The sequence below is a fragment of the Cupressus sempervirens genome, chromosome 1 (genome assembly GCF_028749045.1).
Source record: "Cupressus sempervirens isolate cs-2001-9-10 chromosome 1, ASM2874904v1, whole genome shotgun sequence".
NCBI lineage: Eukaryota > Viridiplantae > Streptophyta > Pinopsida > Cupressales > Cupressaceae > Cupressus > Cupressus sempervirens.
The window spans coordinates 723,068,241-723,095,080 of record NC_143118.1 but is presented as its reverse complement, the minus strand read 5'-3'; the positions used below and the strand labels follow the sequence as shown (position 1 = coordinate 723,095,080).

Genomic DNA, 26,840 nt, shown 5'->3' with positions numbered 1-26,840 from the left:
ATCCCATTTTGCAGACTTGGAGGACACTATTGAGAGCATACATCTTCTCTTCAATGAATTTTTTGTGTCGTCTTCGAATGACAAGGGGGGGAATTTTGATCCCCTTGTTCTTTAACCATGTTACATCCCAATTTTTGACCTAATTTGAAATATAGCCGTTGAGGTTTAGATGAAGTCAGTTGGCAATTTTATTTGTTATAAGCTAGTGAAATGGTAAGATAGTTAGTTGTTATGATTTCAAGTGAAGATAACACGCTAGTTGATTGTTAATCATGAATTCATAGAATTGAGATGAGAGTTAACTGTTATGATTATTTATGATTAAATAATTTATAATTTAATTTTGGAGAATTTCTTGTAGGAAGCATGTCAGAGGGAGTGGAAGCATTGTCAGAAAAGAATTAGGCAGGAGCATCACCATCACTGAGCAGATCGGTAGAGGACTTAACGACTTGAAACAGGATACATCTGTGGAACTACATGAGTATTTAAATAAATTAATAAAATAATTGGGTTAAAATATAAAACGTATCTCAAAGGATTTTAATTTATCTTTTATCATATTATTATAGTAAATATTTAAATTCATGCATGTAAATATAAAAATGATTTAACATCATCATAATTTAATAATTTAAATAAGTGATTATAATAATGTTCAAAATATAATATCGTTTGAATTATAATATTCAAACTATAATTTCTTACTTTTAACTGATTAACACTTGGCATGAAAATCGATTTAATATTTGACGATTTGAATTGCATAATCTTTCAACTTTCAAACCTTTTATTAACCTTTCCTTCTTTTGTTTTAATCGATTTAATGCTTTGGAATTCGAATTTGTGGAGGAACCGAAAAGCCTTCTTGTAACTATTGGAAGCCAAAGAGCCAAGTTATTCTTTTATATTAGAGTCTCATGATCGTATCGGCTATCTATCTTTTACTCTTTTCCTCCTTTCTCCTTGCTATCGGTGGCTCTCTAAGCGACTATGAATAGTTCCGACTGAGATAAATCCCGACTGAGATTAATACCAACTGAGATTCTGCCTTGCATATTTCTCCTTCACGTTTCTTGTCATGGAAATCAGAACCAGTAAGTGGAGTCCGAACTCCTGAATTCAGAGCAATTCAGTATAACCGAAGTGTCAAGTAATATTACTGTCGAACCATGTATGTCCCTTTTGTATTTCTTTATAATGCCTGACGGGTTTCATGTAGTACCCGAAAACTAAATACATATATTACAAAAGTTGGTTGTCTATTCATTTCCATATACCACACCAGTCGTATCCTTATGCCCTTATTACATAGAATCCACATTGTTGATGTTTACTTATTTTCAGACCGAATGCAAGGGAATAACGTATAGATTTTAGAATATGGAGTTGGTTAATCATTGATGTTATTCAGTCAAGAAAGCATATCAGTCATGTTCAATAAATATCAGCTTAAAATTTAATGCATCCTTTTATATCTGATCCGAGATGGAATTGAGATCATGTAATCTTAACACCGAGGAATTCATCGGCAGTACTGCCATATTAGGTGAACAAGTGTAAAACAATATAGTGGATATAAACTCGTGAGCACCTGGGAATCACCGGCATGGTAGCCTGAAATGGTGAGGAGGTGTAGAGAGTTTGCAAGAATGTGGAAGAGAATTCAGTTATGATTAAATTAATTAATTAAACATTCGATTTTGAAATCTTTAAAGAACATAATTATGTAATCACAAGTTGTGAAATGCTATATGCATGTATAATTGACTAAACCAGTTGATTTGAGAATTCCTAACACTTTGGATTCACCCGGTTGTGTAGCCAAGAAAAACGGTGACGGGGTGAGAGGAATCTATAATAATATGAATCAGTATCAAATATGACATAACAACGTTTATCATTTTTAATAAGAATTAATTATTAGCTCATGCATATTTTCGTTATTGTGATCTCCTACTGCCAAGTTGTATGGTGTGTTACATACCAGAATGCCCAGTGGATGGCAAGATGATCCCTGCCAATTCTGGGTAGGGAGGGCCTTTTTCATTAGAGATTGTGTGGGGATAAGATTTGGTCCGAGGTTGGGTGGTTAAGCCACTAACAATGTTTCATCTCTCCATAAGTTACCAAATGCGCATCAAACAAAGATAAGTCATACATGCAATTGGTTGTCGGAAACAGGTATTATCACTTTTATGATTAATATGCAAGAAGGTAAGATTAATTGAGTTTATTTCATCGTTACACCTAGATGCAATAGATAGATTTATGGGTTGTTTTTCATTTATATGACTATCAAATATAAGAATATTTCTAATCTTGAATTCTTGCAGCAGTTAAGTAATTAGATGGAAAGGAATCGGAAGCCCTAATTGATTGAGTGATAGCTGGAACCCTATTCAAATCAGTGGTATCGGAAGCCCTATTTGAATTAGTGGTATCGAAAGCCCTATTTGAATTAGTGGTAGCGGAAGCCCTAATTGAATCCGCGGTAGCAGAAGCCCTAGGTGATATAGCGGTATCAAAAGCCCAAAATGAACCGATGGTAAACGATGCCCTAATTGATATAGTGGTACGTAAAGCCCTAATTTTAAATATAGTGGTATTTAATTGTAATCATCATTTGATTTTGAGATAGCAATTTTTAGATGATAGTCGTCATGTGAAATTGTTATAGTGTATTTGTGAACTAACCCGGGTGGTTGCAGAAGCATCCCTAGTTTGATTTCTATCTTAGTTTTCCGAGGTGTGTGGTTTTCAATTTCTGTAGTAATTTCATTTGATGGTATTTCAAGTTTTTAGTTAAGAAATTTTGTCTGACTGATTTTAACGGTAATTCTTATTCACATGAACATGAATGATATAATTGTCTTCCTATGAAAAGAAGTAATAACTGTATTCTTTGAGTATGATAGATGTTAATTTAGACTCGGGAAATCGGGATGTCCAAATGATCATTCCTCACAATTTGACATGACTATGGTCACTATTGAGCAGCATTTGGAGGAGGCACCTTGGTCTTCAGAGAAAATAGTTTTGTCTTTGGATTCTATTCTACATCCATCTCCACTAGATTTTGGATCATCTCTTCTACAGAGTGGCCTAGAACACTTGATTTGATATTGGAACCTAGGCAAAGTTTAGAGACATCATATATCTTCATCCTTCTTCCTACAAATCCCTTTCAAGAATCAAAGGACATCTTGCACACATCCTCGATTTTATTTCTTCCTAAGGGGAGGAACAATGTTCGGCACTCTTGGACCATCTTAAATTTCCTATGTTGACCATTCACCAACAATGCAGGAGACTCTACATTAAGGGACTACATGGTCTCTATTCCTCTCTCCTAGGAGGAGTTCTGTCCTACAAGTTTCTCTCCCATCTTTTGAGAGATTTTATCATTGTAAATGAGTAGCTAACATGGCCTTGTAGTCGGGACCCATTTTTGCATCCTAATGCCCACCTAAGCTATGCTTAAGGGAGGGGGGTGTTGGTGTAGGTTATTATGTTACCTTATGTTAGGGAATGTTTATTTTTTCTACAAATATATTAAGCTTTCTTAGGTTATATTAGAATAATTAGGAGAACACATGGCAAAATCCTACACTCACATTCAAGTAATTGAATGTCTCAACCTCTTTTAGATTTATTAGCCACCTCCCCATGACCATTTATTTGTCCTTACTTGAGTCGTCACAACCATATGCTTGGCATTTTGCAAGTAGGTAAAACTCCCACCTAACTTGACATTTGGGAGTAATTATCCCTTTTGGAATTATATGACATATTCCACTATATGATCAACACTCACCTCTACCTTACGAGCTACTAAGGCTAATTCAGAGCTAACACAAATGAGTTCATCTCAGCTCAGTCAAAACAAGGGAGAGCTGATGCATATTGTATCATTTTGAGTGTGATAGTTGTTGACTTGGCGGTTAGCACCTCCTTGGAGGTTCATGACATGGCTTAACCACCTCACGTGGGTCAGATTAGATCTGGCATTTGTATTGGGTATTGACAGTTTGAGTTTTTGGTGCAACAGCAAATGATTCCAACAATTGGTATGTTCGCTCTTGTCTAAATTATATGCATTGATGTCAAATGAGTTACAAAACAAATAGTCTGAACAATGTTGTTATATCTAATTCAGTACGCTTTGAATCATTTTACATTTCGAGACAGGTAATGAAATTGTTTGTAATCAAAGATGGTGATGTGTTTGCAATCAAAGATTGATATGGTACAGAGGTATCCATGAAGTTTGCAAAGATAAAGTTTTAAGAGACATAATTGCATGTTACATATTCGTCAAAGAAGAGATCGCTCAAGTGATTAATATATTGATGTTGTCCTTGTCGCTGGATGCTGTTCAATATTTTTGCATCAGGCTGTATAGATTAGTGACTGTGTATGATGATCATATTGGTGGAGATATTGATGTTGTCTACAGACGAAAACCCCAGCATGTATTTTGTGACTGGAATTTCACAGCATGCATGAACATAGGGCCACGATGTAACTTTCTGCCGGCATGAACATAGGGTCACAATGTAACTATCGCATGCTTTGAAGTATTATCCTTTACCAGCAATCATCTCTCATATCGAAAAACTTCTCCAGAATTTGGTTTTTAAAGTTTGTCTATTGGAATTTATAAACTTGAAGATTTTGTTTAAAAAAATAAAGACTGTGATAATAAAGTTGGGAGATGAGCATGGCGGATGGGCTCTGCCATGTTAGAGCAAGTCTCAACTCAGAAATCAAATGTGTTTGAACAGGGATTATTACAAACCGCTGCCACCATGATACTTCTTCACACATAATTGTAATTCTGGGTTGGCACGATAATCTTAAAAGTGTGGACAAACAAAGAAGTCTTTACAATTGTAAAATTGTATATATTTCCACACCATAGCAAGCAGCATCCAAAAGAATATGATCTTTGTTTTTTTTATCAGAGCATATTAGACAAATCCAGCTCTTAGATTTGAATGAGATTGAAATACAGTTTTTTTTTTTCAAATTTGTTTGTCTTTTCCAAGACACATGAGCAGTAAACTGATTCTGTTTCATCAAAGGAAAATGATCCACGTGGGAGGAAGTTGTCAACAGTTTGCAACCAATCAAAAACTTCTCAACTGCTTGCAGTTAGTCGGCACTGCAGACTTTACTAATAGACATTCCTCTATATATTCGAATTGCAGATTTTGAGAAAGAAAAAGTGATGATATGTATTGGAAAAAGAGGAAAGTCTGGATCTCGAATTGAGGAATATATTATTGTAAAGTATATGAGAGAACTAGAGGTCTGATGAAAACCAGATAAGTATTGAAGACATTTTGCATAATTCTTTACAGAGAAATCAGAAGATGGAAATTGGGCCATAAATACTCTGAAGATTGTTGAAAGATAAACGTCTGGCAAATAATCTGGTCAGTTTGAATATCAAAGGAGGTAGTGGTGATCATTAAATAGTAAATACTTCCATCTGCTATCATTCAAGCTTCATATTTGAATTACAAATTTATACAGTCAGAATGTTGGGATAAATTTGTTTTTGAGTGTTTGAGTATCAAGAGACTGTTCAGAGTGATTTATACTGTGATTACCAGGGTTAATTATCTTCAGTATTGCAGTATTCTTTATATTTGATTCAGATTGCAAAGAAATTACAAATATATCAGATTTGATTTCATCGTGCAGAATTGTAATTGATTCAGATTTGATCTGAGATACAGTTTTGTCCTCAAATTATCTGTTTGTTGTGATTGAGTTGTTGCTCATATTCATTGTTGGTGCTCATTCATTCAGTAGGTGCTCAGATTCGGGAAGAGCTATTGCTCTAAAGTAGAAGTTGATGCTCCTTAGGGTTGAAGCCCTTAAAGATTGTAAATGTTTCAGATTTGTGAGGGTGGATTAGGACAGAAAATCTTAGCAGCGATTCTCACCGTGGTTTTCTCCCTCATTGTGTTTCCATGTTATATTCTTTTGTTTGATCTCTTGCTTTGTGGTGCATATCTTCTATATTCAGTTTGGTGCTTACTTTGATACACTATAAGAAGTTACTGGTTAAAAGATCAAATCGAAAGAATTGTTTAAGTATTATTTACGACTAATTCACCCCCCACCGCCCTTCCCCAATAGTAAATTTGTGTTCTTCAATTGGTATCAGAGCAAAGTGCTTGTCAAAGACCTATTCAGTCTAAGAAGATACTAGTAACAGAACACGTGGCTAATTTAGAAAGAGCATCCTCGAATAAATCACCTCTCTTTGATGGAACAAATCATGCTTTCTGGAGCATTAGAGTGGAAAGTTACATTGCTTCAATTTGTTATGATGCTTCCTTGTCTGTTGTAAATGGCTACCTTTTACCTAAAGCTCCTTTGATTGATCTAGCAGATAAGGAAGATTATGAAAACAATGCTAAAGCTAGAAATGCATTATTGTGTGATTTAGCTAATAACAAATACTAAGGTCATGCATTGTAAGACAGCCAAGGAAATCTGGGATAAGTTAAAAGGCATCTATGAAGGGGATGATAAGGTAAAATGGGCTAAATCACAAACATATATGGCCAAGTTTGAAAGGGAAGTAGTTACTTTAATGAATGAAATCAAGAAACTAACTATGATTCCTGATAGGGAAATGAAATTCACAAAAAGTTCAGAAATGCTAAGTGATATGTTGGATCAACAACAAGACACTAGCATCAAAACAGGATTAGGGCTCGAAAAAGGAGAAAGTTCAAAGAGTGCACAAGATAAAAAGTGTTTTATTGAAACTAAGAAGTGGTTTCCTAGAAGATTTTACTCATTCTATGGTTATTGCAACTTTTACAACTATTTTCGTCATAAAACAACAAATTGTAGGGTTATGCCAAGAAGAAAGATCAGTTTGTATGTCCAAATTCTTTGAATGCATTAGGAAATTTCAAGTTGATTTTCTTTAATTGTCAGAATGTTGCGCATACTGCAAGAAACTACTAGTTGAGTTTTGTTTATTCAGGATATGGGTTATTTAACAAGAAAAAGACGAAAGTATGGTGAAAGAAAACAAGTCTCTTGTTGTTACAGCCTTACATGCTACAAAAGAAAACCTTTGAATTGCAGACAGTGGCTGTTCAAACCACGTGACAAGTGATAAAGGCAAGTTTTCCACATTTGAGGGAATGCAATGGTGGTCCGGTAAAATTTGGAGATAAATCTTCAGTGTTGATACGAGGTAAGGTTACTTGAGTATCAATGCTATGGTAGAAGCAAACAATGTGTGGTATGTTGATGGTTTAAAATATAATTTACTAAGTGTTAATCATGTGATAATGGCTACCTTGTAAATTTTAATGCTCAAGGATGTGAGATAAGAAAACTCAATTCTAGAAAAGGTAATTGTTGAGGGTAAACATATTCAAAGTAATGTTTATGATTTGAGAGAAGTAAAAGATGTAAATTGTATGATGAGCCAAGTTGATGAAAGTTGGTTTCGGCACAGGAGGTTATGACATGTCAATTTTGATAATCTTGTGAAAATCAATTCTTTAAATTCAGTAAGACATATGCCCAAGATTGTAAAACCTGAAAGTATTTTTGCAAAGAATGTCATCAAGGAAAACAAACTAGAATCAGTTTCAAACCAAAATAATATTCAAGTTTACAACCCCTTGAGTTGACTCACACTGTTCTTTGTGGATCCACCAGAACTAAAGGTTTGAAAAATGGAAGATACTTCATGCTATTTGTAAACGATTATTCTAGAATGACATGGGTGACATTCTTAAAATAAAAGTCAAAAGCTTTTGAAAATGTATAAGATTTTTAAGGCTATGGTTGAAAAAAAATTGATTATGAAGTTAAGTGCCTTGGATCTGATAGAGGTGGCAAATTTATGTTTTATGACTCTGTTGCTTACTGTGAAGAAGAAGGAATAAAGAGACAATAATTTAAAGGCTGGACACCTCAATAGAATGGGGTAGTTGAAAGAAAAAACAGAACGGTAAAGGAAATGGTTAAAACTTTACTTAATGAATCAAAACTTCCTAAAAGGTTTTGGGTGGAAGCAATGCACACAACAATCTATGTCATAAATAGGATTCGCCTCAAGCCAAACAGCAAGAAAACTCCATATGCGTTATGGTATGATAAGCCAGCCTCAGTTAAATACTTCAAACTTTTTGGAAGCAAATATTTTATTAAGCGATCAGAGGAAGGTTTGAGTAGTTTTGATTCCAGATGTGATTAAGGTTTGTTTCTTAGTTACCCAACTCATAGTAAAGCTTATAAATGCTATAACAATAGATTTGTCAGCCGACTGGATGGTTCCGTCGGTGTTTTTGTGGCCGACGGAATAATTGTCGTCAATGTTTTGTATTCTGTAGCCGACGGGAAAATAGTTTGTAGCGGACATAATGTTTGTGGCCGACGGACTCCTTCAGGAAGGTTCGGCAGATAGTATTTATATCCCGTCTGGGATCATTGTAAAGCATCTTCTACTATTATCTTCTATCATTCATCTTATGAAGCATAATGTATGTCTAGCATATGCAAATGTAATGTCCCCTCTTTAGTTCGACATGGCATTGATCATGGATTTGCCTATTCCAGACTCTCGTAGGCAAATGGTGTGGAAAGAGAGTCAATTCTGCGGATCAGATAGTCATATCTTGCTCTTGAAGAAGTGTTAAGAGGTTATATTTTATCATTATGTGATATTGGGGCCCACATGTTATAATTTTAATTTGAGTTGCACTTTTTATTTTATAAAATTACTTTATTATAAAAAAGTGCATTATAATGAGAAATTATAAAGGATGTTTCTAGAAGTTCTAGCAACTTCTTAGAAAAGTGAATAAATAGAGGGTTGGGCCTCTCATTTGGACATGCTTGGATTGGAGAACTCTTCTACTTCTTCATTGTGAAGACATTTGTGGACTTTGGATCTGCAAATTATTCGATCTTTGGGAACGAATCACTCCCTTGGATTGGCGACTTTGAGGGTGTGAAATATCACCTGAATTGTTGCATAATTGGAGTTGGTATTCAGCCATCTCATTGGAGCTTATTGAGAATTCGTTGTTAGGGTTTGTTTTTGGTTGGAATAAGGATTTCAGATTTGCCCTATCATTGGAGAAGCATTTGACAAGCGTTTGAAGACAGAATAAGTGCATTTTCAGAATTGGCAAAGCAGGGTTCGGAACCACATAATTGCTCATATCTCCTCAACTCATTGGAGTTATTTTTTATGGTTTTACAGGGTTACTACCTAACCCTACGCACCCATTTTCCTTGCATTTGGGGATCCCAAAACCCTAATATTATTTTATTTCAGCAGCCGTACAAGTACGGCCTGGTACGGCCTTGCTAGTTTGGGCAGCAGCAGCAAATTAAGGACAGTTTGGGGGTGCAGTTGGAGGTCTTCATCAACGATCTGCAGCAAAACGTGGTGTTCTTCCATAGTTCTTCAAACCAGGTTCTTGCATTCTGAAATATATGTCAATTTTTGGGTAAATTTGCTGTCATACAGTCATTGTAATAATCAGTCCAGAATTGGTAATAAAATAATTTCAGAATTTATTGCATTGTAATTGAAATATAATTCAATGGCTTTATATATATTGTAATTCTGTGATTATATTCTGAAAGTATCAAATCTGAAATTACCATATTCTGAATATTGTTACTGTTACACGCCAAGTGTTTGACAAAATTCCTAAGTTCAGTTTGAGGGTTTCTGTGGCCTTTATAGTGAGGGTCATTACAGTGGTATCAGAGCTATAAGTCCTGCCATCCTGTGGAGGTCTTATAGGGAATTTGGAACAGTTGGATAGGAGGGAAAGTGTTTGACGAAATGTCAAAACATTAAAAATCAGAGCATGCGACAAAGGCCTTATAATTTTCGCAATACCAAAGCAAGACAAGATAGGATTTCTGACCTGCAGAGCGAACAGTCTAGCTCATCTATCCAGGTGGACATAGAATCCAGTCATACAGACACAGGGGAGGTATTTTTTGATCAAGACTACGACTACAATGGCGGGAATGCCGGTCCAGATCCGCAAGAGGAAAGATTTTTACAGTTATTAGACACCCTGGCACAGGGACAGCGATTAGCCGAACAAAGAGCACAAGAACAGAATCAGAGAATGGAGCTTATGATGCAGATGATGGCTCGACAAATGGGGTTGAACGCTAACATAGGTGGAGGAAATAATCAGAATGGTCACAATCAGAATGGGAATAATCAGGATGAGAGACATAATGGAGGCGAACAAATTGGGAACAATTTCGGTCATGCCCCCCAGCAAGCTCGGACAGTAAGTTCGAGGCCTATGATTCCTACGTTCCTTCCTAGAGCTCCAGAGCAGCCGGTACCAGAACCCCAGATCACTGACATACAGGATCAGCTGAGGAGAGATTGGGAAGCAGGAGGACCAGATTTTACAGCTGCAATCACCTTTAGAGAGTATATGGATGTGCGGATGAAGCATATGCCCCGTGGACAAGACAGGACTCAGAACTATGAGCTATGAAAGAAAGTAGGAAAACTACAGTTACCATATTATGATGGCTCGGGGAAGTCTACAGCAAGAGCTTGGGTTCAAAAGCTTGACACATAATTTCAATTGAATCCTATGTCTGAGGAAGAAGCTATTAAGTATGCAGCAATTCACCTGGATGGGTTAGCACACGAATGGTGGCATCATGGTATGATCACTATGGGTCATGCACACATTACCTCATATGTGGAGTTTATGGAGAGACTGATTGAACGTTTTGATAAGAAAGATCCAGAACTCCATTTCAAGGAATTAGCCCAGCTTAAACAGTGGGGCTCATTGGAAACATACATTTCAGAGTTTCAGAAACTTGCAGTGTTAGTAACAGATGTATCTGAACGAAGGCTATTGGTTTTATTTATGGATGGGTTAGTTGATCCGTTGAGAGGGTGGATTAAAGCTCTCAACCCTCCCACTTTGCAGGAAGCCATTAAGAAAGCTCGTGACATGGATTCCTCTTCAGCTTCTAAAAATAAATTTCAGGCAAAGAGTTTCCCTTCAGGAAAAGATAAGGACAGGAAACCCTTTCATAGAGAGGCACAGCTACCTAAGGAAGAAAGTAAGAGGCTGGACAAGGAGACACTTAATGACTTGCGTAGGAAGAAGCTATGCTTCTATTGCAAAGGCCCGTATGAGTACGGCCATGACTGTCCTATGAGGCCAAAAGGGAAGGCCAACCGGGCAATGTGGGCTTATTACGAAGGCTCAGATTCAGATGGTTCAGAACATCATGATGAGGATCCTGATGAAGCAGAGGGAGAGCAGGAGATAGACAGTGCAGGGCAAAGGCAGGAAACAGAGCTACATTTACAAGAAGCATGACTGTCTAGTATCCAGAGAGAGGGATCTTTCAGACTTCGGGGAGTCTTGGCTGGACAGAAGGTTATTACATTGTTGGACACAGGTGCCACGCATAATTTCATTGATGCACGATTTGTAGAGAAGCGTGGACTCATTACTGAGGAGTTCGAAGGACTAAGAGTCAAGGTAGCTGATGGATACACTCTTCATTGTGACAGGATGGTACGAGACTTACCTTTGCGCTTGAACAACTATGAGTTTAAGGCGGATTATCATGTGGTCAACATGGGTGACATGGACATAGTACTTGGGATGCAGTGGCTACATTCATTGAAGGTGGTTACCCTGAGATTAGAGGATATGGAGATACAATTCGAAATAAATGGTAGGATTCATGTGCTAAAGGCTATCCGTAATGGAGACATCAGAACTATCTCATTTAGGCGGCTGGAGAGATTAACTAGGCATAATGATATAGAGTGGGCAGCAGTTTGTACTTTGATACCTACACAGGAGGAGCAACATAAGGCGGAATATCATCCTGATATTCAGAAGTTGAGGATTAAGTACGAAAAGGTATTCAGTGAGATTCCACCAGGCAGGCCACCGGACAGAAGTATTGAGCATATTATTGAACTGGAGGAAGGTGTTAAACCTATCATGATCACACCATATCGACATCCAAAGCGACTCAAGGATGAGATCGAAAGGACCATTGAGGAGTTGCTAGCTATGGGGCACATCCGACCTAGTAAGTCACCTTTTGCATCTTCTGTTGTTTTGGTAAAAAAGAAGGATGGAACGCTTCGGATGTGTATTGATTACAGGGCATTAAATAAGAGAACCATTAAGAACAGGTATCCTATTCCTCGCATTGATGAGTTGATAGATGAATTGCATGGGGCCTGTTATTTCACGAAAATTGATTTGAGATCAGGATATCACCAGATCAGAGTCCGTGAACAGGATATTGAGAAAACTGCTTTCAGATGTCATTGTGGGCACTTTGAGTTTGTAGTCATGCCTTTCGGTCTGACCAATGCACCTGCCACTTTCCAGTCCACTATGAACAGAGTTTTCCACCATCAGTTGAGGAAATTCGTGCTGGTGTTTTTTGATGACATTTTGATCTATAGCCGATCATGGCAGGAGCATCTAGAGCATTTGGAGACGGTGTTGAGCATTCTACAGAAGGAGTCCTTCTATGCAAAGGAGTCCAAATGTGACTTAGGGATGACCGAGCTGTTATATTTAGGACACATCATTAGTGCAGAGGGAGTGCGGATGGATCCTGAAAAGATTCGCGCTATTGTTGATTGGCCTCCACCAAAGAACCTTACACAGTTGAGGGGGTTCCTTGGTTTATGTGGTTTTTATCGCAGGTTTGTCAGTGGCTACTCACGACATGCAGCTCCCATGACAGATTTACTGAAAAAAGGGGAATTTGTGTGGACTCAGAAGGCACAGGATTGTTTTTTGAGATTTAAGGAGATAATGACTACGTGCCCAGTTCTAGCATTACCTGATTTCACGAAGCCATTTGAGCTTCAATGTGATGCATCTGGAGAGGGAGTAGGTGCTGTACTTATGCAGAATAAGCACCCCATAGCTTATGAGAGCAGGAAGCTCAGAGGCCCTGAGCGTTCATTCAGTATATATGATAAGGAGATGTTGGCCATCATGCATGCTTTGGCCAAATTCAGACAATATCTTGTGGGTAGCAAGTTTTGTATTAAAACTGATCATAACAGTCTGAGGCATTTCTTGGGACAGCAGGACCTGAATGATCGCCAACAAAAGTGGGTAAGTAAGTTGCAGGCATATGATTTTGACATCTCATATGTCAAGGGAACTCAGAATGTTGTTGCAGATGCTCTATCTCGAAGGCCACACCTCACTCTTATGGTTCAGATATCAGAGGATTGGCGACACTTGATTATAGCAGAGTATGCCAGGGATACATGGGCCTTCGATATAGTAGAGGGAACAGTGATTGATACCAGATACACACTTGTGGATGATTTGATCATTTACAAGAACAGGATTTACCTGGTCCCAGGATCGAAGGTTAAGCAACTGATTATGAGAGCACTTCACGACTCACCGACAGCAGGCCATCCCGGGTACTTCAAGACTTACAAGTCAGTTCGAGAGCGGTTCACTTGGAAGGGGCTGAAAGCTGATGTTTTGCAGTATGTTCGAGAGTGTCTTGTTTGCCAGCAAAACAAACAAGAACACAGCTATCCGGCAGGGCTCCTACAGCCACTTCCGATTCCCGACAGGAAGTGGGAATGCATCTCCATGGACTTTATCACAGGTTTGCCCAAGGTACAAGGACGAGATTGTATTTATGTGGTGGTAGATAGATTAACGAAATATGCTCATTTCTTTCCTATCACCACTACACATTCAGCAGCTCAGGTGGCAGAGGTTTTCTTTCGGGAGGTTTTCAGATTGCACGGCTTGCCTCAGAACATTGTGAGTGATAGGGATAGCCGTTTCATGAGTCACTTTTGGCAGGAGGTATTCCGGTTATGTGGCACGGAGCTTACACCCAGCACTAGCTATCACCCACAAACCGATGGTCAGACAGAAATTGTGAACAAATGGGTGGAAGGGTATTTAAGGAATTATGTGGCAGCTCAGCAGCGAGCTTGGGTCAGATGGATATATCTCTGCGACTATTGTTACAATACTACATATCATATGACTATACAGATGACACCCTTCATGGCACTTTACGGTTATGAAGCACCTAGTTTCTTAGATTTGTTGTTGAGCGACAGTCGGGTACCCAGTGCAGGTGAATTATTACAGGAGAGTAAGGATATAGTTGCTACCCTCAAAGACAATATTGCAAGAGCTCAGAACCAGCAGAAGCAGTATGCAGACCAGAAGAGAACTGAGCGTAGTTTTGAGGTAGATGATATGGTTTACCTCATGTTGCAGCCATACAGGCAATCTACTCTTAAGAAGAGTGGGGCAGAGAAACTTAAGCCACGCTATTATGGACCATTCAGGATTATCAGGCGAGTTGGTGAAGTGGCTTATGAGTTGGAGCTTCCCGCAGACAGCAGAGTGCACAATGTGTTTCATGTGTCACGCCTCAAGAAGGCGTTGGGTCAGAATGTGGTGCCTTCTGCAGTATTACCTCCTTTAGACGATGAGGGAAAATTGATTTTAGTACCAGAATCCATCCTGGAGAGCAGAGAAAAGAAGCTTCGTAGAAGGGTGATCAGAGAATACTTGGTTAAGTGGAAAGATTTACCTGTTGAGGATGCTACTTGGGAGGGGGAGGCTATTTTGCAGCACCCGGCGTTGAGATTGCTTGAGGCCAAGCAATTTCAGGAGGGGCGGACTGTAATGTCCCCTCTTTAGTTCGACATGGCATTGATCATGGATTTGCCTATTCCAGACTCTCGTAGGCAAATGGTGTGGAAAGAGAGTCAATTCTGCGGATCAGATAGTCATATCTTGCTCTTGAAGAAGTGTTAAGAGGTTATATTTTATCATTATGTGATATTGGGGCCCACATGTTATAATTTTAATTTGAGTTGCACTTTTTATTTTATAAAATTACTTTATTATAAAAAAGTGCATTATAATGAGAAATTATAAAGGATGTTTCTAGAAGTTCTAGCAACTTCTTAGAAAAGTGAATAAATAGAGGGCTGGGCCTCTCATTTGGACATGCTTGGATTGGAGAACTCTTCTACTTCTTCATTGTGAAGACATTTGTGGACTTTGGATCTGCAAATTATTCGATCTTTGGGAACGAATCACTCCCTTGGATTGGCGACTTTGAGGGTGTGAAATATCACCTGAATTGTTGCATAATTGGAGTTGGTATTCAGCCATCTCATTGGAGCTTATTGAGAATTCGTTGTTAGGGTTTGTTTTTGGTTGGAATAAGGATTTCAAATTTGCCCTATCATTGGAGAAGCATTTGACAAGCGTTTGAAGACAGAATAAGTGCATTTTCAGAATTGGCAAAGCAGGGTTCGGAACCACATAATTGCTCATATCTCCTCAACTCATTGGAGTTATTTTTTATGGTTTTACAGGGTTACTACCTAACCCTACGCACCCATTTTCCTTGCATTTGGGGGTCTCAAAACCCTAATATTATTTTATTTCAGCAGCCGTACAAGTACGGCCTGGTACGGCCTTGCTAGTTTGGGCAGCAGCAGCAAATTAAGGATAGTTTGGGGGTGTAGTTGGAGGTCTTCATCAACGATCTGCAGCAAAACGTGGTGTTCTTCCATAGTTCTTCAAACCAGGTTCTTGCATTCTGAAATATATGTCAATTTTTGGGTAAATTTGCTGTCATACAGTCATTGTAATAATCAGTCCAGAATTGGTAATAAAATAATTTCAGAATTTATTGCATTGTAATTGAAATATAATTCAATGGCTTTATATATATTGTAATTCTGTGATTATATTCTGAAAGTATCAAATCTGAAATTACCATATTCTGAATATTGTTACTGTTACACGCCAAGTGTTTGACAAAATTCCTAAGTTCAGTTTGAGGGTTTCTGTGGCCTTTATAGTGAGGGTCATTACAGCGAATATAATTCTGCTATTCTGTTCCATTGTCTGTATGCATTGATTTCTTTACCAGTATGGTAAACAAGATTAAAGAAAATAGTTGAATGTGTTTAACATAAAAATTGATGAGCAGTTACACAAAGACAACCCTGAAGATTCTATAGTTAATACAGATGATGTGCTTGAAAGCACTTCTACACCATCCAATGATTCTAAAGAAAATACTCCAACAAATGCTTCTAATGATGATGATGAAACATATTCTGAGAATGCTAGAGAAAATTCTTTTGAAAATATTCGTGAAAAGAATCCTTCTAAGTTTGTTAAAAGAAATCATCCTGAGCAACAAATAATAGGTAATAAAGATGATAGGATTCAAACAAGGAAAAAGGTTGTTACAAAATATAATGAAGAAACCTATCTATCTTTGATTTCTGAAATGGAACCTAAAACACACAAGGAAGCTAGCATAGATGACAACTGGATTTATGCAATGAAAGAAGAATTAACTCAAATTCAGAAAAATAACACTTTGGGAGTTAGTTCCTCGACCATCAGATAAAAATGTTATTGGTGCCAAATGGGCGTTTGAGAATAAACTTAAAGAAGATGGCAAAATTGTTAGAAACAAAGCTAGACTGGTATGCAAGGGTAATGCACAAAGTAAGAGATTGATTTCGATGAGATATTTGCTCCTGTAGCCAAGTTATAAGCTATACACATGTTTTTGGCATTTTCACTATGTAAAACTTTTAAGATTTGGCAAAGGATGTAAAATAAGCTTTTCTGAATGGATTCTTAGAAGAGAAAGTTTATATGGAACAACCAAAAGGTTTTGTCTATGCGGGTAAAAAGGATTATGTATGCTAACTTAAAAAGGCCTTATATGGTCTTAAATGGGCACCTAGGGCTTGGTATCCCAGGCTTGATCAGCACCTTTTACAGCAGGGTTTTCATAGAGGTAATGCAGAAAATAACTTATATTTCAAATTTATTCAAGATCAAGTATTTGCTGTGGTTGTCTATGTTGATGACATTATTTTGGTGGGAATGATGAAATTCATAGAGAGTTTTCTAACCAAATGCAATCAGCTTTTGAAATGTATATGTTAAGAGAGTTATTGTATTTTCTTGGTTTCCAAGTTTCTCAGTTGGATGGAGGCATAATATGGCAACGAAATGCCTAAAAACTTTCACATGGATGCATGCAAGCAAGTTAGTACGCCAATGATTACAGGATGCAAATTGAGTAAGGATGATGATTCTCCTGCAATGGATCAAACCTAATATAGATCTATGATAGCTAGGTTGTTGTATCTCACAGCATCCAGAACAGATATAATGCAAGCAGTTTGTATGGTTGCACGTTTTCAATCTGTACCAAAAATTTCTCATCTTAGTGCAGTAAAATGGATTTTCAAATATTTGCAAGTAACTATCAATCATGGATAAAGTTTACTCTTGCAGCATTGACAGATGCAGATTATGCAAGTTGTTTGGGTGATAGACAAAGCACTAGTGGTGGTGCTTTCCTTCTGAGAGATAGGATGGTTGCATAGTTGAGTAAGAAAAAGATTCAGTTACGTTATCAACAGCCAAAGCTGAACATGTTGTTACAGTTATGTGTTGCACAAAGTTTTATGGACGAGGCAAACTCTTGTGGATTTAAAGGTGGTATTTAATGATCTAGATCCTATTTATTGTGATAAGACTAGTGCAATTAACATTTCAAAAAATCTTGTTCTTCATTCATGCACCAAGCACATCTTCATTAAGTATCATTTTTTGAAAGAAAGAGTTGCTGACAATGAAGCTTGTCTTGAGTATATTCATACTAAACAGCAGTTGGCTGACATATTTACAAAGCCTCTTCCTGGAGCTACTTCTGAAGCCCTTTGTCAATGGCTTGGGGTTGTGGCCTTTCCACGCTAATTTTTTCACATAATAGCATAAACTTGGGGGGAGCATTTGTTGCTTTTATCCTCTACACCCTGTCCAAGTGTCATTACTGTCAGAGAGGGAGAAATGCAAACAGGGTATTTCAGATGTAAATGTTCCATCAGAATCAGACTTTGCATTATACCTCAGATTGCATTGCAGGTGTTATATAGGAGTTGCAGATGAGAATTCATGACTTTGTAGGTATTCGACAGTTGACAATGTCAGGATACATCTGTATTTCAGATTTACATATGTGCAGGTATTTGACATCAAAGGGGGAGGTTTTTGACCCTTGCCTGAATTCTTATGATTGATTTCAAATGAGTTCCAAAAAATTGTCTCGACTATGTTATCATATCTGATTCAGTATGCTTTGAATCAGATTACATTTAAAGGCTACTAATTAAATTGCCGGTAATCAAAGATGGTGATGTGGTTGAAATCAGAGATTGATATGGTACAGAGGTATCTATGAAGTTTGCAAAGATAAATTTTTGAGATACATACTTGTCTGTTACATATTTGTCAAAGAAGAGATCGTTGCAGTGCCTATAATATTGATGTTGTCCTTTTCAATGGATGTTGTTCCATATTTTTATATCAGGCTACATAGGTTCATGATTGTGTATGACGATCATATTGCTGCAGATATTGATGTTGTCTACAGATGAAAACCCTATCGTGTATTTTGTGACTGGAAGTTCACAGAAGGCATGAACATAGGGCCACAATGTAACTTTCTGCAGGCATGAACATATGCCCACAATGTAACTATCCCATGCTTTGAAGTATAATCCTTTATCAGCGATCATCTGCCATATCGAAAAAACTCTCCAGAATTTGGTTTATAAAGTTTGTCTATCAGGAGTCATAAAGTCGAAGATCTTGTTTTAACAAAAACAAAGATAACAATAATAAAGTTGGGGGAGTGCATTGCAGATGGGGTCTACCATGTTGGAGCAAGTCTCGACTTAGAAGTCAAAAGTGTTGGAACGCCAATATTTACAAACCGCTGCCACCATGATGCTTCTTCACACACAATTACAATTCTGGGTTGGCACAATAATCTTAAAAGCATGGACAAACAAAGAAGTTTATAGAATTGTAAAAATGTATATATTTCCATTCAGCAGTGAACAGCATACGAAAGAACAAGATAAGATAAATTTATTAATGTCCAACAAGAGACCACAAAAGGGTCTAAGCAGCTGAAAGCAAACAACCAAGGCAACCGCCAACAAGAGGAGTACCAAATGGTGTTTGGGAAAAGAAGAAGAATGAAAGAAAAAGAACCAAAAAGGGAAAGACTAGAGGTCCTTCCTGGGTAGTAAGTAGTAGTCCAGCACCGAAGGATATAGTTTGAGGCAAGAGCAAGCCCTCGACTGTCTCATAATACTGCTGGAGGTGGTGGTGCTGGGGCAACGCTGCCGAGTGTACCCACTGCAAGGTCTGACAGACCTAGTGTGATTGGAAGTAGAAGGCCCAAGCAGCCACTTCATGCCCCTAGCAGGAGAAACAAGCGAGAAAAAGGAAATGAGAAGCTGATCCGAAATCTGACCCAAGGGGAACTAAACCTGCAAGGTGTGATGACAAAGCTGCATGGCATCCTAAAAGTAAAGTGCAAGAAATCGTCAATCAGTGTATCTACAGAAAGAGGAAAGAGATTTGCACTCCTTGAACAAGCAATGAAACTACCCTCTAATCTTGTAGTAAATGGGACAACGGAAGATGAACTGAGTCTCCATCTCAACCTCTGTCAAAGCACAAAAGCAATAGATCCGGTCAGCTCTGTCAATCTAATGGTCCCTCTAAATGTGGAGCCGATAAGAACCAACTCTAAAGGAACCCAAGGAGATACAAAGGGCATGACTCCAATGCCGAGTTAGGTAGGAAGGGCCAACAATGAACCCGTCCTAAATGTCATTGTATTGCTCAACATAAAACACCATCCTCAGGCGGAGAGCTCAAGGAAGGTTACTCCAAGTCGTGCTAACATACTATCTATAGATGTCAAGTCTGACATGCCCGTTCAACTCCTACTAAGAGGGAAGGAGATGGGTTGGAGCATCCAATGTCCAATGAGAATTGAAAGGGAGGGAGCTGATCACTGTCAATCCTGATAAAGCCTAACAAAGCAAAAGCCTAGGCATACCAACAATGTGTCCTAACATTAGGGCTAGAACCATCAGTAACCTCAAAGGAAAAGTAGGCAAGATAAGAGTATATGTGTCCCCTATCAGCTGAAACAACGAACCCCCGAAGATGGTGCAAGAACCAGAATAAATCAAATACGATCTGGAACTTGAAAGAATGGGCCCCGGACTTGGCCAATATGACATTGTGAGGAGTAGACCAATGGAACCTGATGATGCACTGAAGGAGAAGGGTCTGGACTCTCTCAACCAAAGCCCAATCGGAATCCAACAGAGAGGGCCGCAAAACCACAAACCCGTAGAGCACAGTCAATCTAACTAAGGAGTCCAGTGAGGACAACTTGGATGTGGTGTCCTGAAAGTGTTGTTTGAAGCATTGTCTCTCTCACATGGCCAAGGAACCCAGCCCTTTATTGACCCTGGGCTCCATGGCGGGTCTTAAACTGAAGCAAGGTAGAAATAGAAGTGGAGATGGGAGGTCTCCAAGCAATTGAAGACCATCACTGGGTCTTGCCCAAATTTCCAGCTAACTGCTGCAAGTCACAAAAGGAAGCCAACCCATCAAGAAGTCATTGAAGACCTTCTGAAGAGGAGGCCAAAAGAACCACATCATCGACAAGTAGAAGAATCAACATCAAGACCTAATGCAAGCAGTAATTGTCATCAAGGAGCGAGTGATCCCAAAGAAAAGCCTCAAGCTTGTCAAAGTAAATACCGAACAAGGTGGGAGAGAAGGGGCAGCCCTACTTCACCACAATGGTGCTTTGGATCGGAATGGAGAACCCCTATGGAGTCCTGAACCTACCCACCACAGTCTCATAAAGTCGTATAATAGCTGCCAAAAGAGTCTCGGAAATCTCAATGTCCCTAAGCCTCTAAAAAAGGGCCACCAGAAGAATAGAGTCAAACACTTTGCAAAAGTCCACAAAACAGTAGTAGAATTTCATCGTGCAATGCCAAGTCTCCTTAATGATAGCATGCAGCATCAAAATATGATCCATGGTTTGAAAATTTGTATGGAAGCCAACCTTGCCCCTCGCACGCCAAAGCCTCCTATCAAGCTCTCTGAATAGAATAGTGTTCAACACATTGGCGTAGAGTCCGGCAAAAGTGTGCCCAACCATAATGGTCTTGTAGTTGCTGAGCTTAGAGACAACCAGCCTTATGAATAAGATTGATGATGTGCCTCGACCAAGAATCAGGAAAACTAGTACAAACCACTTTGTTAAAGAGCACAAAGAGTTAGGAACCCAAAACCGTGTTACCAAGCTTGAAGAGTTCCGCCTAGAACCCTTCCTCATCTATTGTCTTGCTACAACTCATGGACCTAACTACATCACAGATGTTGTAGAAAGTGAAGAGATGGCAATGAAGCAGGGGGGGGAGGGGGGGTTGAGGTGGAGAGACGGCTGGCCAATGATGTTGTCAAGGGTGGAGGTGTGGGAGAATAGGGAGCAATGGTCCAGAGTGGAAGGAGGAGGATGGTGAGGAAAAAGAGAGCACCAAAAGAACCTAGGGGAATGCAAGACTGAGGCACAATGGGATCAAAACGAGAAGTGCAGCCACTTCTTCTGACGAAGAAAATGGCGGTAAGAGAGTCTCAACTGGGCAAAGGAGGAGTGAGTAGTGAAAGCCAACCAGACCAAATGGTGGAAAGACTTGCAATCGTCGTCAAACCACCGGTTCATAGGACAAGTGTTCCTACACCTAGGACTGGGGGAAAGGAGGTGGAAAGACTTGCAATCAGCTTTATTTTTTATCAGTGCATATAAGATAAGTCCAACTCTTAGATTTGAATGAGATTGAAATACAGTTTTTTTCAATTTGTTTGTCTTTTCCTAGACACATGGACTGTAAACCGGTTTTGTTTCATCAAAGGAAAAAGGTCCACAACGGGAGGAAGTTGTCGACAGTTTGCAACCAATCATAAACTTCTCAACTGCTTAAAGTTAGTTGGCACCGGAAACTTAATAAATAGACATTCCTTTACTCATTCAAATTGCAGAGTCTGAGAAAGAAAAAGCGATGATAGGTACTGAAAAAAGACAGAAGTCTGGAACTGTAATTGAGAAATATATTATTGTGAAGTATGTGAGAGAACCAGAGATTTGATTAAAAAACAGAGAAATATTGAAGATACTTTGTATAATTTTGTATTGAGAAGTCTGAGGATGGAAGTCAGACTGTAAATAATCTGAAGATTGTTGAAAGATAAAAGTCTGGAAAATGATCTGGTCAGTTTGAATATCAAAGGAGGTAATGGAATCATTACATACTTATATCTGCTATCATTCAGGCTTTATAATTGAATTAGAAATTTACAGAGTCAGAATGTTGGGGTAAATTTGTTCTTGAGTGTTTGAGTATCAAGAGACTGTTCAGAGTGATTTCAACTGTGATTACCAAGGTTGATTATCTCCAGTATTGCACTATTCTTTTATATTTGGTTCAGATTGCAAAGAAATTAAGTATATCTCAGATCTGAACTCATTGTACAGAGGAATAAACATAACCAGTTAACAGTGTCATGATTACAAGACTATCTATATTTGTTTATGATTCACAGAATTGTAATTAATTCAGATTTAATCTGAGATATAGTTTTGTCCTCAGATTAACTGTTTGTTGCAACTGAGTTGACACTCATATTCATCGAGTTGGTGCTCACATTCATTGAATAGGTGCTCAGGTTTTGAAAGAGTTGTTACTCTCAAGTAGGAGTTGATGCTCCTTAGGCTCAAGCCCTTAAAGATTGTACTTTTTTCATGTTTAAGAGGCTGTATTTGGATACTAGATTGTAGCAGCGATTCTCACCGTAGTTTGCTCCCTCATTGGGTTTCCACATCATATTCTTGTGTTTCATCTCTTGTTTTGTGGTGCTTGTCTTCCCTATTCAGTATGGTGTTTTATTTTAACACACAATAAGAAGTTATTGCTTAAAGGATCAAATCAAAAGAATTGTTTAAGTTTTCACTCCCCCTCTTAGTAGTAAATCTGTTTCTTCAATAATATCATTATTTTGTTATTTCACCATATTCCAGCTGTTTCTCCTCTCTGTTGCTCTTGTAGAAGGTTGACCTTGGTTGTGTAGGTGATCCTAAGAGATGCAGTCCTTCAATGACACAAGATCTTCTAGATTGGACCTCTCACCAGTGTAGAAGATGTTCATTGCAAGGCTTTCCTTCCTCACAAAGCCACAAGATGAGCAAGTTAAACCATCAAATGTATTCTCAAATTACCAAATCCAAGCATCAAGCAAAATTTAGCTCCAAATGCCTTCTTAAAAGCCTCCCACTTCCCCATGCCCACTGGAGGGCTTCGTTCCTTTTTTAAATTTATTAAAATGACTTATAATTATTTATAGTGTCTCCTTGAGAAGTCATTTCAATTTAATATTTGCACTTTATATTTTCATTTTAGGCACCTATTAGAAAAGTGCACTTCATTTAAATTAAATTAACCTTGAAGTTAAATCTTTAATTTAGCTTTAACAATTGAACAGAATTTAGATTAAATATACTAGACCACATCAAATATGAAGATGTCAACATTAATAGCATCCACCTAAAAAGCTAAAAAATAGAAAAACAGACAACTGGCTTAGACAATGCCCAAGCTGACTTACTAAAAATAGTAAGCATGGGAAAATTGTTGAAAACCACCCCTGAAAAGGCCATTATGTAAATCCCAATTTCTTGAGCTCAATAAAAACCTGCCACTGCCAAAAGCTAGGTCAGACTATAATCAAGAGTACCCTAACCCTAAATCATTAGCCTTCGAGAAACCATTAAATAAGCTAACGGTCACCATGCTGATGTGGTTAGAAAGAGGGCATTGCACTAGCGAACAAAATTTTTGACTGGAATGACATTGTGCTAAATAAGATTATGTCAATGCTTTCTTTTAACATTTTTCCACTACAGACTGTGTGGAGGGAATGACAGCTTTGGTTGAAGTCTCACCAATTCTTTGGAGCCATTTTCTTGTTTTGGCTTATGCCAGACACTTGATGAAGTTTCGCGTCACATTTTACATTAGTACCGGGGGCTCAGAGGTAGGATGAATATTGAAATTTTATCTACTGCTTTATTAATTCCTAACATTAAATTATAGCTTATTACATAATGTGAATGAAACAGTAAATTAAAATGTAAGTCTTACTAACTTTTGATTCTATTGCTAAACAAGAATTAGTATAAGAGGATGCAGCACTTATGGATTCAACAAAATCAAAATTGGGGATACATTTCTTTCAATTTGTTTTCCAACAGTTTATAATCATCTTGCTATCTCCCTTATTGATGCAAAATGAGATAATATAGGAAATAACCTAGCTAAAGAAAGAAACTTCTCGAGCCAAGAATGCAACATTGGATATGCTGAAATTTTTACGATAAATTTCTCTTTTATGCATTATAATTCAGCATTCCAATCCGTAACACTATTATCAAAATTATATTGAGTTCATAGAATCTGGTGTGTTATGATTCTCCCAAAGATTTGCATATTAATGCACAGCCCTTGCACACATCCAACCACAATCATCATTATATCTTCTTAAGATGGATTTGTTCCTCAAACCCAACCCCCAGATGGATCACTGTAACACAAAATATTTAAAACTGCTACTATATAACATCTTCATTATGTTCTCAGATGCATAAATATCCATGAGAACAAGCAATGTTGACTTAGATAGTTTAGAGCATTTATTATGAAAAATTGCATGATTAACTCACAGTGATATTGTAGATCCATTAAGGACCTAAATCGTTTTTGCATTGACAATTCATTTAACTTCTCCTGAATAGCATCGGTTAACAACTAGAGTTTGGTCCAACTTCTCTGCCAGCTTACCTCAATCAACAAAATACATGTATCCCCAACATATGATTTTGCACATAATCACATCCCGGATTATAAATAGTGATATGACAACTGTAACATAAAATAATATATGTATGATGAATTAACTCTATTAAAAGAAAATTCACACCTGTAGACATAACAGAAGTGCACTATGGAGTACTTTGTTCTCTACCACATATCTGCAAACCAAATTCATGTGATTGCAAAATTAGATTACCTTGATGTTTCATTTGACAAAGCCAAAATTACAAAAACGATTAAAATCCACAAAATAATGAAACATATTTACCCCAAAACTTGCTTTCCTACATCTCTAGCATTATATCGTGTGTACCCCCAGCCAGTGTAGTCCCATACCTACAACAACTACAAAAACCATTTAAGGAAAAAATGGAAATGACTTAAAAGCTATACTAAAGTTGAAAATACAAATCTTTCAAGGTTAGAGAAATGTAATTGCCATGTACCCTATCTGAGCCCTAATGACAATATCCCAGGTTTCTAAACTAGAATATAATAATAAATATGTAATGATCTGATCTTAATATGATCAAAATGAATTAAATCTTGACTTGAGATATTTTGTCAAACAGTTGGAATGTAATCTTGCTATTAAGCTCTGATCAGACTATTAACACTTATGCTGATGGAATTACGTCAAACAGTTGGTGCACAACCTCAGTATTAAGCTATGGAGCCATTAAAATAACCGGTTCTAATAATACATGCCAATAAAGTTTGGATAATGCGGAACTCAATAACCATAGGAATGTTTAGAACAATGATCATAGATTAATCTTGTTTACCATAAACTAACTGAAAGTATGGCGAGAATACTGAATCAAATTCAACATTTTTACTTGCAATAGATGATTATACTTTACACTACAAACAAGAATTAATGAAACTGAAAATTAGCTGCTGGAGGTAAACAGTCTACGTAACAGGGTATGAATTTCTGCCACAGGTTACTGGTATCCTTGAGTTAGTCACTTTAGGTGACTGTCCACTTGGATTTGGTGAATGTATTCAGCTGCAAGCTGCAATCCCAACTTCAATCAACAGCCTGTACCTCTCTCTCTTGGACGTGGGAATCACGAGGACTGCTACCTTGTATTCTTATGCCATGTAACTCCTGCTGCGAATGGTGTGACTCCAGTACCTTATTAATCTGTAATCCACAGACTACACTTCTACTCATGGACGTTCTTCAGTTATGATAAGAGCAGGATATATATTAATATATGCAGTCCAATCAGGGCATGATCATAAAGTATCGAATAGCATGAGATATCAGTATGTGAAATAAATCAAACCTATAGATATATGTATGTATGTGTATTTCCATATGCATGTATTTACATATACATAGATATATGTATGTTCCATATGCTGATATCAGATCCAACTGAAGCTATTTATTTTAGCACTCCCTCTTAGTGAGGGGTGATATGATCAATTTCTTAATCTCAATAATCTCATATTTGAGTTTGCATCAAAAAAAAATGTTTACACACAACTATATCCCTTTAAGAATATATATTATCTTATTTCCAGCACATTCCAGGACACGAACATATTCGATCAAATAGGCAGTCTTGTTCTCATGATTTCCGGCTCAATCCAAGACTATCATGATTTAGTTATTGTCATGACTTCCAGCACAGTCCAAGACAACAATTTAATATAGTCTATCATGACAATGGATCAAGAATACAACACAACAACCACAATACCATGATTTCCGACTCATTCTAGGACAGCAATTTAATGTAGTCGATCATAATACATTTTGTTAACATAATTACTAGTACATTCCAGGACAACAACTTAATGAAGTCTATCATGATAACATGGTCAAGCTATTGCTAAGATCGTCACCTTACAATAGCTGTAACAAACGGATTTTCATAACAAAATAAAGGTGATCTAGAAAGAGTTTTCCTCAACTATTTATTGAACA

General features: G+C 37.7%; 1 protein-coding gene across 1 annotated transcript in view; it reads right to left on the bottom strand.

The window, feature by feature from the left end:
• The window catches only part of LOC149579983 (FAD/NAD(P)-binding oxidoreductase family protein), a 107,011-nt gene that overhangs the window by 8,518 nt on the left and 71,653 nt on the right, over window positions 1–26,840 (bottom strand). The window contains exons 5-6 of the mRNA XM_089788252.1: window positions 25,167–25,234; window positions 25,005–25,056 (exon numbers count right to left, since the gene is read on the bottom strand). Of these exons, the coding sequence (XP_089644378.1) occupies window positions 25,005–25,056; window positions 25,167–25,234 (120 nt within the window). The remainder of the gene's footprint in view (window positions 1–25,004; window positions 25,057–25,166; window positions 25,235–26,840) is intronic.